This window comes from Oryctolagus cuniculus, chromosome 3 (assembly GCF_051225735.1).
Source record: "Oryctolagus cuniculus isolate XC-2025 breed Fujian yellow rabbit chromosome 3, ASM5122573v1, whole genome shotgun sequence".
In the NCBI taxonomy this organism is placed as follows: domain Eukaryota; kingdom Metazoa; phylum Chordata; class Mammalia; order Lagomorpha; family Leporidae; genus Oryctolagus; species Oryctolagus cuniculus.
Genome location: NC_142869.1, coordinates 170,925,800 through 170,938,812, shown reverse-complemented (window position 1 = coordinate 170,938,812; position 13,013 = coordinate 170,925,800). Strand labels below are relative to the sequence as shown.

Below are 13,013 nucleotides of genomic sequence, written 5' to 3'. Positions count from 1 at the left end.
CCATCAGTGTTGTTCGTAAGCACCACCATCGCACATTTCAAAGGGTCGCTGAATGCCGGGTGTCATACGTGGCTAAGCTATTAGTAAAAGGGGCGTGTCCATTTGAAGAAATGGTATCTAGGTGCACTAGCTCCCCTTTTCTGTTAGGGGTGCCTTCCAAGACACCCCCCCAACTCACAGTGGAAACCTGAATCCTCAGTTAGTACAGAACCCCAACTATGGTGTGTTTTCTCCTAACTGCACGTACACCCCTAGCTAAAATTTCACTTATAGATTAGGTACAGCAAGAAATTAAAAGCAATAATTGAAATAAGATAGAGCTGTTATAAGAACGTACTGTAATAAAACTTATGTGATGGGGTCTCTCGAAAGAGCCAGGAGGAATATTAATATTTTGGGGCCATGGTTGATGGCAGGTAAGTGAGATTCTGAAAAGTGAAGCCGCGGTTAATGGAGGACTACTGTACCAATAGGAATCTTGTCTCGCTCTCCACTGTGGTTCCAATACCTAGTGCCCAGTGCTGCCCACATAGCATGGTCTCAGCCAATGTTTGTGGAATGACTGGGTTGTGCATATGGAATTACAACAAAATAAAATATAAATCCTTATTAGGTGCTCTCTAATTGTGCCCTAAACAAAGATTTCTGTGCTCACTTCTGAAGCTCCATAGGGAACTTCCACGCCATAGAGTGTGTTTCCCTTTTCTGTCAAGATGCTTAGACTCTTTTTTGTTGTTGCTTAAGATTTATTTATTTACATGAGAGATAGAGTTACAGACTGAGGGAGGGAGACAGAGAGAGAGAAAGGTCTTCCATCCCCTGGTTCACTCCCCAAATGGCCACAACAGCCAGAGCTGTGCTGATCCGAAGCCAGGAGCCAGGAGCTTCCTCTGGGTCTCCCATGGGGTGCAGGGGCCCAAGGACTTGGGCCATCCTCCACTGCTTCCCCAGGCCACAGCAGAGAGCTGGATTGGAAGTGGATCATCCGGGACTTGAACTGGCACCCATATGGGATGGCAGCACTGCAGGCGGCAGCTTTACCCACTGTGCCACAGCACCTGAACTGGGAAGGCTGTGGTGTGAACAAATGCATTCCTGTAGCTGGAAGTCCCTCTGTTCCACCCTCCAGTCCTAAGGCCACATGGGCAGATCAGGTAGCAGTGACAGCCCTCATCCTCTAGGGAGAGCGGGTCTTCAGAGGCCGATCATCAGGCTGTGTTCACCTCCAGGTCAGGCACATCCTGCTGCAAGTTCTCACCGAGGCCAGCGGGAGAGGCCCACCCGAGGAGAGAGGGGCAGGGTGGGTGGCACACCCTGGTGACATCTGGGGCTGGGGGAGAGTACAGCACCCACTAAGTGTGTCCGAGGAGCTCAGGCTGTTTCCACACCATCTCCCAGCACCCAACTCCCTCCTCTTGGCTTTGCATCTCGAGGACCGAGGGTGGGCTGGGTTGTCCTTCTCCTGCCAACGTCTCCTACCTGCCCAGAGTTTGACGGGACTCATGGTCTGCCTTGGGGCTTGGCAGGAGCTTGCTGCAACTGGGAGAAGCAGGGGTCATGTGTCGCCTCTAAACCAAGCTAGGGCTTGCGCTCCAAAGACCCATTTGGGGCCAGTGATGGAGGTAGAGTGGAGGACGCTGGGGGTAACCTCAATCTTCCCCCTCCTCCAGGCTGCCCATTCTCCAAGGAGGCACGTTTGCTTTTCTGGCGCCCTCCCTGGCCATGCTGTCCCTGCCTGCCTGGAAGTGCCCCGAGTGGACACTCAACGCCAGCCAGGTGAACACCAGCTCTCCTGAATTCACTGAGGAATGGCAGAAGAGGATTCGGGAGGTAACGGGGCCCGAGGGGTGCGTGGGAGGAGCGCAGGGGTCCCTGAGGTCACTGACTGACACAGCATTCATCATCCAGCTTAGTACCAGGCTAGATCTGGGTTTAAGACACGGCTGCAGACAGGCAGGGATCCTGCCCACACGGAGCTGACTTTCTGGTGTGTGCAGGAGCTGGCACGGTGTGGGAGGAAGAGAGAGAAGTATTCCAAACAGGGAGATCACAAAGGAAAATCTCACAGATTCATACATTCAATGAAGAAAATAAAATGGGTGATGCACAAGAGAGGGGTTGGGCTGTGGGGGCGGGAAGGGTGGAGAGTAGGAGTGGACCTTCTTGGAAATGCTCTTATATCGTCCACGTAAGAAGAGTGCCAGCGTCTCTCCAGCAAGTGCCAGGAGGCAGAAGGCACAGGGAGGCGCTTTCTGTTCTCATCAAATATCATTGCCAGACGCTGTGCCAAGCTCTGGAGGCTGAAAAGAGGAGAGAGATACAGAGACAGAGACACAGACACATATCATAGCAATGGTGGTGGTGATGATGATGATGAAGAAGGGGGTATCAACTCCATCTGGGCAAACTCTAAGTGCTCAGGTCATAGCACTCTAACGGAGCAGTGAGAGTCTTCCAGGTACTCGGCTGCAGGTTTGCTACGTTGCCACATGAGGAAAGTAGGCGCAGATGAATAGGAAAAGCAGCCTGTAGGACCAGGGCCCAGCACCATTCTGTTAGTGGGTTGTGTTAGTCCATTTCCCATTTCTGCAGTGAAATGCATAAGGCTGGCTACTTATAAGGAGAAGAGGGTTTTATCTCACAGTTCTGGATGTTCAAGCCCATAGTGCTGGTGTTGGCTCAGCTCTGGTGAGGGCCTACTGGACGACGATGCCCCACGACAGGGAGAGACAGACCAGCAAGACAGCACGTGGAGGGGCCATCCTGGGCCTTCCTCTAGACCCCATCAGAGTTATAAAGAGAGGACAGACAGAGAGAGCATCCATCCACTGGTTCACTCTCCAATGGCTGCAATGGTTGGGGCTGGGCCAGGCCAAAGCCAGGAGCCAGGAGCTTCTTCATGGTCTCCCATGTGGGTGCAGGGGCCCAAGCCCTTGGGCCATCTCCCACTGCCTTCCCAGGTGCATTAGCAGGGAGTTGGATCAGAAGTGGAGCAGCCAGGACTGGAGAACTTTGCAGATATCACTATTCCCATGGTTGTCATTTCAGCGAGTGTGATGTCAATGATTGATGAATTCATAATGGGACCATGACCTATTTTAATCTAACACAACTTCAACCATGTCCTAAAGGCCAGCATCACATTAAGAGTTGGCCACTTCACAATGCCCACTCCCATTGTCCATCCAGTGCAGCCAAGTGTACTGAGTCCAGTTTTATTAAGACTTTAGGGTGGAGGCCGGCTCACTAGGCTAATCCTCCACCTAGCGGCGCCAGCACACCGGGTTCTAGTCCCGGTCGGGGAGCCGGATTCTGTCCCGGTTGCCCCTCTTCCAGGCCAGCTCTCTGCTGTGGCCCAGGAAGGCAGTGGAGGATGGCCCAGGTGCTTGGGCCCTGCACCCCATGGGAGACCAGGAGAAGCACCTGGCTCCTGCCATCGGATCAGCGCGGTGCGCTGGCCGCGGCGGCCATTGGAGGGTGAACCAAAGGCAAAAGGAAGACCTTTCTCTCTGTCTCTCTCTCTCTCTCCTCTCTGCCTGTCAAAAAAAAAAAAAAAAAAAAAGACTTTGGGGTGGGCACTTGGCCTAATAGTTAAGACCCTGCATTGGGATGTCTGTGTCCCATATCAGAGTGCCTGGGTTCCGTATCTGCCTGTGGCTCCTGGCTCCAGCTTCCTGCTAACACATGCCTTGGGAGGCACTGGCACGGGCTCAACCCGTTGGGTCCCTGCTCTTCACATGGGAATCTTAGATTTGGTGTTGACCCAGCCCTAGCCGTCACTGGGGAGTGAACCAAAGAATGGGAGCTCTGTCTGTCTCTCAGATAAATAAATAATAATGAAGACACAAATGAGAGATGTTGCAGTTTAGTAGAGTCAGTTCAGGTGCCATCATTCCTGATCTCAGACTAAAAGGATATTTTGAAATATTACTACGGAGTAATTTTATGTCCAACTTCCTTTAAATGTAAAGGGAAAAGGTAGCATCATTTGGTATAGTAATTTGGTGGAATCCAGCTTTTTTTTTTTAAGATTTATTTATTGGAAGGCAGAGTTATACAGAGGCAGAGAGAGAGAGAGAGAGAGAGAGAGAGAGAGAGAGGCCTTCCATCAGCTGGTTCACTCCCAGGTGGCTGCAATGGCTGGAGCTGAGCTGATCCAAAGCCAGGAGCCAGGAACTTCCTCCAGGTCTCCTACATGGGTTTAGGGACCCAAGGACTTGGGCCATCTTCTGCTGCTTTCCCAGGCCACAGCAGAGCTGGATTGGAAGTGGAGCAGCCGGGACTAGAACTGACACCCATATGGGATGGCAGCACTGCAGACAGTAACTACACCCGCTACGCCACAGCACTGGCCCCATCCTTAGCTTTTCGCTTCTCAACCTGCGCCCAGAGACCACTCCACTCTGGATGCCTTCGTTGTTCAGTATTCCGTCCTGGAAAGCCAGCCCTTTTGTCTCTGTCACCGACATTTTGTTCCTTCAAGCGCACGTTGGAAAATGTTATTAAATCCCAGAAGACCACTTGATATTCTATTTCTAGGTCTGCACTTATGAAATGTGATTGCTGAGCGGTGGGTAGTGAGTTGATAGTAGCATTGGTGGGCAGTTGCTCTGCCTGAGCCAGTGCAAACAGAGGAGCAGCACATATTGATAAGATTTGACAGTCCTTTATTGCCGGTGGTGGAGAGCAGGCTGATGCCCCAAAGAATTCTCAACCCCGAGGCTCAAAGCAACAGGGTTTTCAAAGGCAAAATCCACAGGGAGGGGAGGGGGAGTGCGTGGTTACCAGGGTCAAGCTGACCTAAGGCCTATGTGAAACTAATATCAATTACAATCTTGACAATGGGCAAATTAACACTAATCCAGGTGCAGCCTATCTGTTTCCAGCTTGAACGATCATGCTAGGGAGTTTCTGTGTTCTGCCAAGCTGCAGGAACATTGACTGAAACCAGAAATTCTGTTATTTCCAGTTTTTAAAAAATGTTGAGGGCCGGTGCCGCGGCTCACTAGGCTAATCCTCCGCCTTGCGGCGCCGGCACACCGGGTTCTAGTCCCGGTCAGGGCACCGGATTCTGTCCCGGTTGCCCCTCTTCCAGGCCAGCTCTCTGCTGTGGCCAGGGAGTGCAGTGGAGGATGGCCCAAGTACTTGGGCCCTGCACCCCATGGGAGACCAGGAGAAGCACCTGGCTCCTGCCATCGGATCAGCGCGGTACGCCGGCTGCAGCACGCTGGCCGTGGCAGCCAGTTGGAGGGTGAACCAACGGCAAAGGAGGACCTTTCTCTCTGTCTCTCTCTCACTGTCCACTCTGCCTGTCCAAAAAAAAAAAAAAAAAAATGTTGAAATTCCACATGATCCATGATGATACCCAGCCTGACCTCCAAATCTCTCTTCCCACCAGACGCAGCTGAGCCTGCTGCTGTTGGCGACGTGGACCGTCCTGGGCCACACAGTGGCTTCAGGTGCAGGTGGGGAACCTGCTGTTTGGGTGCCCAGGTGTGCATGGCCTGTAGCCCAAGGTGGCATCTCACGATGCCAGTGGCTACATTCAGTGCCATATATGCCTCTTCTTTGAAGACCAAGGGGCCATTACCACGAATGACCAGTGTCTGAGATTTGATTTTAAGGTCCTGTCTCACAGAAGAGGGGGAGGGGGCATTAAAATTGAACATTCTGGAGTCATTGGCCAGATCGAATCTTCCTTGGGCTGCAGCTCAAGGATCTATGTAATCACACAGGGAGAAGGGTGGTTCTTTATGTGTGCATGGGGTCACAAGATACGGAACTCAGTCACTGGCCTGATGGGGGTGGGCCTTAGTCTCCATCAGAATGTCACACCCCAGGTGCAGGCTTTCGCAGGTAGCTGAGTAGCACCTTCGGCAAGACACCAACTAGCATTTTTTAATTAAAAAACTCAGGTAGGGAGGCCCAAGTCTCTGCGGCTAGAGTTAGATTGTCCTGAGAGGTTGTGCCACCCTCACAAGGGCAGTGGGCCTATCGTGCCCTCGTGGGTCCTCTGAAGCCCTCCTGGCTAGCTACCTTTGCTTTTCCTGATTGTAACCATTTCCCTTTCATCAGAAAACAGGCTATTCCTTCTTTGAATGTCTTTCTGACATCACTAAAGACATGGTTGGGGCTTCTGGTTTTAGTGTCTGATGCCATTCAGCAGTGGTTTAATCCCAAGATAGCAGAACACTTAGTGATGGTCTTCCAAAGGGAGAATGGTGAAGCAGCTGCCTTGGCCCCGTCTGTACCCAAAGCTCTGTAACAGGGCTGAGTACCAGCCTTCGCCACGTCAGCCCTAAGTCAGGAGAGGCTCCATCACCAACACTACGTAGCTCAGGGCACTGCTGGTAAGGGTGCAATAGACCAGTCTTGGGCTTAACTTGGAACTCAGACCATCTGCTGTTTTCCACAGGCTTTCTGTAGGTATCTGCACCCTGCCATATGAGGGACCTTCCAAAAAACTCATAAGGGGGGCGGTGGTGTTGTGACATGGGCATCCCAAATGGGTGCCAGTTCATGTCCTGGCTGTTACACTTCCAATCCAGCTCCCTGCTAACAGACTGGGAGAAACAATAGAAGATGACCCAGGAGCTTTGGCCCCTACTACCCACATGAGAGGCCTGGAGGATGCTCTTGGCTCCTGGTTTTGGCCCAATCCCGGCCATTGGAGGTTCTGGGGAGTGAATCAACAGAGGTAGGATCTCTCTGTCTGTCTCTCTGTCTTTCTCTGTCTCTCTGTCTCTCTCTCTCTGTCTCTCCCTCCTTCTGTGTGGCTCTGGTTTTGAGGTGGATAGATAAATTATACATAGATTCCAAATCCCTTTTCATCAAAATTAGCATCTTTTTATTTTCCATGCACTTGAATTTTTAAAATTTGTTGATTTTTATTTATTGAAAAAGAAAAAAGAGACAGGATCCTGGAATTCAACCCAGGTTTCCCCTGTGGGAGGCAGAGACCCGAGTATCTGAGCCGTCATCTGCCTCCCAAGGCATGCATTGGCAGGAAGCTGGATCAGAAGCAGAGGAGCTGGGACTTGAACCCAAGAGCTCTGACATGGAGTGTGAGTATCTCATGGGTTTTTCTTAATGAAAGAAAGAAAAATTTATTCTCATGATATTTGGTTTTATATTTTCTTAATTTTTCCCCTTTTATTTACATAAAGGGAACAAGTTTCATGTATTTTATATACACAGTTTTAAGAACATAATGATACCTCCCACTCTATCCTCCCTTACTGCCACCTTCCCTCCCCCACCTTTTGTTATGTTTCTTTTATTTTTTACAATGACATACTTTCAATTTTCTTTATAATTACAAGTTTAACTCTCCACTAAATAAAGAATTCAACAAGTAGTAAGTAGGAAAGCCACTGTTCCCCCAGAGTCTAGACAATGGCTATAAAATAATCAAATCTCAAAATATCAGTTTTGGGGCCAGCACTGTGGTGTAGTGAGTAAAGCTGCCACCTGCAGTGCCAGCATCCCATGTGGGCACCAGTTCAAATCCCAGTTGCTTCTCTTATTTTTTTTTATTAAAGATTTATTTATTTATTTGAAAGAGTTATACAGAGAGAAGGAGAGGCAGAGAGAGAGAGAGAGAGAGAGAGAGAGAGAGACCTTCCATCCGCTGGTTCACTCCCCAATGGCCAGAACTGTGCTGATCCTAAACCAGGAGCCAGGAGCTTCTTCCAGGTCTCCCACGTGGGTGCAGGAGCCCAAGGACTTGGGCCATTTCTACTGCTTTCCCAGGCCATAGCAGAGAGCTGGATCAGAAGTAGAGCAGCTGGGACTCAAACCAGCACCCATATGGGATGTCAGCACTGCAGGCGGCGGCTTTACCCACTATACCACAGCGCTGGCCCCTGCTGCTCTTCTGATCCAACTCCCTGCTAATGTGCCTAGGATAGAAGAAGAGGATTGCCCAAGTGCTCGGGCCCTTGCACCAATATGGGAAACCCTGAAGTTGCTCTTGGATCCTGGCTTCCAACTGGCCCAACCCCAGCCATTGTGGCCATTTGGGGAGTGAACTGGCAGATGTAAGATCTCTCTGTCTTTCCCTCTCTCTCTCTTTCTCTTTCTAATGCTGCCTTCCAAATAAAATAAATCTTTTTTTCAAAAAGTCAATTTCACTCATATATATATATTATATTTTTTTGACAGGCAGAGTGGATAGTGAGAGAGAGAGACAGAGAGAAAGGTCTTCCTTTTGCCGTTGGTTCACCCTCCAATGGCTGCCAAGGCTGGCGCGCTGCGGCTGGCACACCACGCTGATCCGAAGGCAGGAGCCAGGTGCTTCTCCTGGTCTCCCATGGGGTGCAGGGTCCAAGCACTTGGGCCATTCTCCACTGCCTTCCTGGGCCACAGCAGAGAGCTGGCCTGGAAGAGGGGCAACCGGGACAGAATCCGGTGCCCCGACCAGGACTAGAACCCGGTGTGCCAGCACCGCAAGGCGGAGGATTAGCCTAGTGAGCCATGGCGCCGGCTATATTACATTTTTGATACTCTGCATGTTAATTTCCACAAATCAGGGAAAACATGATATTTCACTTTTTGGGACTGGCTTATTTCTCTAAGCATAATGTTCTACAATTGCACCCTTTTTGTTGCAAAAGATAGGTTTTCATTTTTTTCATGGCTGAGTAGTATTCCATTGTGTATATACCACAATTACTTTATCCATTTGTCAGTTGATGGATATCTGGGTTGATTCTGTATCTTAGGTCTCATGAGTTGAGCTGCTATAAAACCTAGTGGTACAGATAATTCTTTGTAAAAATGATTCATTTGTGGCCAGTGCTGTGGCAAACTAGGCTAAGCTTCTGCCTGCAGCACTGGCATCCCATAAGGGCATTGGTTCATTTCCCAGCTGTTCCTCTTCCAATACAGTTCTCTGCTAATGGTCTGGGAAAGCAGCGGAAGATGGTGTAAGTACTTGGACCCTTGTACCTACATGGGAGATGCAAAAGAATCTCCTGGCTCCTGGCTTTGGATTGACCCAGCTCTGGCCATTGTGGCCACTTGGGGCATGAACCAGTGGATGGAAGACCTTTCTCTTTGTAACTCTACCTCTCAAATAAATAAATAAAATCTTGAAAAAAAATAAAAAAGATTTATTTATTTATTTGGAAGGTAGAGGTACAGGGGGAGAGACAGAGTGAGATCTTCCAGCCGCTGGTTCACTTCTCAAATAGCCACAGGAGCAGTAGCTGGGCCAGTGTGAAGCCAAGAAGCAGGAGATTCTCCTAGTTCTCCCATGGGTGCAGGGGCCCAACAACTTGGGCCATCCTCTGCTGCTTACTCAGGCACATTAGCAGGGAGCTGGATCCGAAGTGGAACAGCCAAGACTTGAACCAGTGCCCATATAGGATGCTGCAGTTATGGGCAGTGACTTTAGCCCCCAGATAACTCTTTCATACATTGATTTAATTTCCTCTGGGTCAATTCCCAGGAGTGGAATGGCTGGGTCATATGGTAGATCCTTTTTCAGATTTCTGAGGAATCTATTTCCATAGTGGTTGTACTAGTTTACTGCCCACCAACAATCTGTTAGGGTACATTTTTCCCCCCACAAGTTCACCAGCATTTGTAATTTGTTGATTTTGGATGATGGCCATTCCAACTGGGGTGAAGTGGAACTTCATTGTGGTTTATTTGTATTTTCCTGATGGCATCTTTCCATGTGTCTTTTGGTCATTGGTATTTCATCCTTTGAAAAATGTCTGTTCATATCCTTAGCCCATTTGTTAACTGGATTGCTTGTTTTGTTGTTGATATTCTTGAGGTCTTTATGTATCCTGGATATTCATCCTTTATCAAATGCATAATTTGTGAATATTTCCTCCCATTCTGTAGGCTACCTCTTTACTTTGCTGAGTATTTCCTTTGCTGTGCAGAAGCTTCTTAGCTTGATGTACTCCTATTTGTCTGTTTTTGCCTTTAATGCCTGTGCCTCTTGGTTCTTATCCAAGATGCCTTTGCCTATGCCAATGTCTTTCAGAGTTTCCCCAATGTTTTCCTCTAGTAATTCGATGGCTTCAGGTGTTGCATTTAGATCCCTAATCCACTGTGAGTTGATTTCTGCAGAGGGTATAAGGTAGGGTCTTGTTTCATAGTTCTGCATGCAGAGATCCGGTTTTCCCAGCACTGTTTGTTGAAGAGTTTGTCTCTTGTTTGTCAAAGATCAGCAAATTGTAGATGTGTGGATTAATTTCTGGAGTCTATGTTTCATTGGTCAACATGTCTATTTTTGTGGCACTATCAAGCTGTTTTAATTATAACTTGCATGTAATATGTCTTGAAATCTGATCTTGTGATATCTCCAGCCTTATTTTTATTTACTAGGATTGCTTTATCTATTTGGAGTCTTTTGTGATTCCTTATGAATCTTAGGGTCATTTTTTCCAGATCTGAGAACACTTTTGGTATTTTGATTGGGATTGCATTGAATATGTCAATTGCTTTGGATAGTATGGATATTTTAATGATATTAATTTTTCCAATCCATGTACATGGAACATTTTTCCAATTTTTTTAAAGATTTATTTACTTGAGAAGCAGAGTCACAGAGAGAGGGAGAGACAGACAGACAGAGAGAGGTCTTCCATCTATTGGTTCACTTTCCAAATGGGTACAATGGCCAGAGCTGAGCTGATCTGAAGCCAGGAGCCAAGAGTTTCTTCTGGGTCTCCCATGCAGGTTCAGGGGCCCAAAAACTTGGGCCATATTCCACTGATTTCCCAGGCTATAGCAGAGATCTGATCGGAAGTGGAACAATTTTTTTTTGTAGCAATAGTGAATTAGACTGATCTTACAAGTTCTCTCTCAGCCACAGTATTATTTGTTTATACAAAGGCTATTAATTTTTGTGTGTTGATTTTATATCGTACAACTTTGCCAAACTCTCTTAGTGAGTTCCAATAATCTCTTGGTGGAGTCTCTTGGTTCCCTTCTACACAGAATCACATCATCTACAAATAGGGGTAATTTGACTCCCCCCCCATTTGTATCCCCTTGATTTCTTTATCTAATGGCTCTGTCTAAAACTTCCAGAATTATATCAAATAGTAATGGTGTAGTAATGATGAGAGTGGGTATCTTTGTCTGGTTCCAGATCTTAGAGGAAATTCTTCCAGTTTTCCCTTATTCAAGATGATGCTGGTTGGAGGTTTGTCATATATTGCCTTGATTGTGTTGAGGAATATTCCTTCTATACCCAATTTTCTTAAGGTTTTTTTAAATGAAAGGATGCTGTGTTTTATCAGATGCTTTCTCTACATATCTTGAGACAATCATATGGTTATCATTCTTTCATTTGTTAATGTGATATATTTAATGATTTGCATATATTGAATCATATCTGCATGCCAGAGGTAAATCCCAGTTGGTCTGGGTGAATGACATTTCTGATGCCTTGTTGGACTTGATGAGCTAGCATTTGGTTGAGGATGTTCATAATGGATATTGGTTCCTAGTTCTCTTTCTGTGTTGACTTTTTCTGGTTTTGTAAGTAAGGAGATGCTGGCCTCATAGAAGGAGTTTGGGGGTATTCCCTCCCTTTTACTTGTTGTGAATAATTTAGGAAGAATTGGAACTAGTTCTTTTGTAGAAGTTTGGTAGAATTCAGCAGTGAGGCCATTTGGTCCTGGAGCATCTTTATTACAAAGTCAGTCTCTATCTTGGTTATTGGTCTACTTTAGTTTTTTTACGTCTTCATGAATCAATTTTGATATAATGCATGTGTCTAGAAATCTATCCATTTCTTCTAAATTTTCTAATTTGTTGGAATATAGCTGCTTATAGTAATTCTTGATGATTTTTATTTCTGTGCTATCTGTTTGGGATTTTCTTTTCACTTTTATTAGATTTTCTATCTTCACATTCTTTCATAATCATGATATCTTTCTGTGTTTCTGTATGTAGTACATCCTTAAGTGCCATTTCTAAGACTAGAAAAATAGTGACAAAGTCATTCAACTCATGTTTGTTTTGGAAGGCGTTTATTTCACCTTCATTCATAGACGAGCTTTGCTGGGTACAGTATTATGAGTTGACAGTTATCTTGCTTTTGGGACTTGGACTATGTTTCTCCATTCTCTCCTGGGCTGTAGGATTTCTGATGAGAAATCAGCCGTCAATATAATTGAGACACTTTGAAGTAATTCAGTATTTCTCTCTTGCTCATTTTGGAATGTTTTCTTTATGTTTTACTTTTGAGAGTCTAATAATATGAGAGTCTAATAATATGTCATGATGAAGATATTTTCTGATCATGTCTATTAAGAGTTCTGTGTGTTGGCCGGCGCCGCGGCTCACTAGGCTAATCCTCTGCCTTGCGGCACTGGCACACTGGGTTCTAGTCCCGGTTGGGGTGCCAGATTCTGTCCCGGTTGCCCCTCTTTCAGGCCAGCTCTCTGCTGTGGCCTGGGAGTACAGTGGAGATGGCCCAAGTCCTTGGGCTCTGCACCCCATGGGAGACCAGGAGAAGTACCTGGCTCCTGCCATCGGATAAGCGTGGTGCGCCGGCCACAGCGCGCCAGCTGCGGCGGCCATTGGAGGGTGAACCAACAGCAAAGGAAGACCTTTCTCTCTGTCTCTCTCTCTCTGTCCACTCTGCCTGTCAAAAAAAAAAAAACAAAAACAAAAACAAACAGAGTTCTGTGTGTTTCCTGTTCTTGGATGTCCCTTTCTTTCTGCAAATTAGGGAAATTCTGTGTTATTATTTCACTGAATAGGGCTTCTAATCCACTCTCTCTTTCCACATCTTCAGGAAATCCTAAGACATCTATGTTTGTTTGATAGTATCCCATAAATCCCAAACACTATTAGTTTTTCTAATTTCTTCTTCTTCTTCTTTTTCTTCTTCTTCTTCTTCCTCTTCTTCTCCCTCTTCTTCTTCCTCTTCCTCTTCTTCCCCTTCCTCTTCTTCTTATTCTTCCTCTTCCTCCTCTTCCTCCTCCTCCTCTTCTTCTTCTTTTTCTTCCTCTCTTCTTCCTCTTCTACTTCTACTTCTT

General features: G+C 46.9%; 1 protein-coding gene across 6 annotated transcripts in view; it reads left to right on the top strand.

Moving 5' to 3' along the window:
* LOC100342535 (solute carrier family 23 member 1) overlaps positions 1-13,013 on the top strand; it is a 67,344-nt gene that overhangs the window by 35,351 nt on the left and 18,980 nt on the right. For 5 of the 6 annotated variants that reach the window (XM_008258149.5, XM_089329535.1, XM_089329534.1 and 2 more), the window contains one exon: positions 1,671-1,830. The exons of the other annotated variant lie outside the window; for it this stretch is intronic. In XM_008258149.5, coding sequence (XP_008256371.3) covers positions 1,671-1,830 — 160 coding nt within the window. The remainder of the gene's footprint in view (positions 1-1,670; positions 1,831-13,013) is intronic. 6 annotated transcript variants of the gene reach the window in all.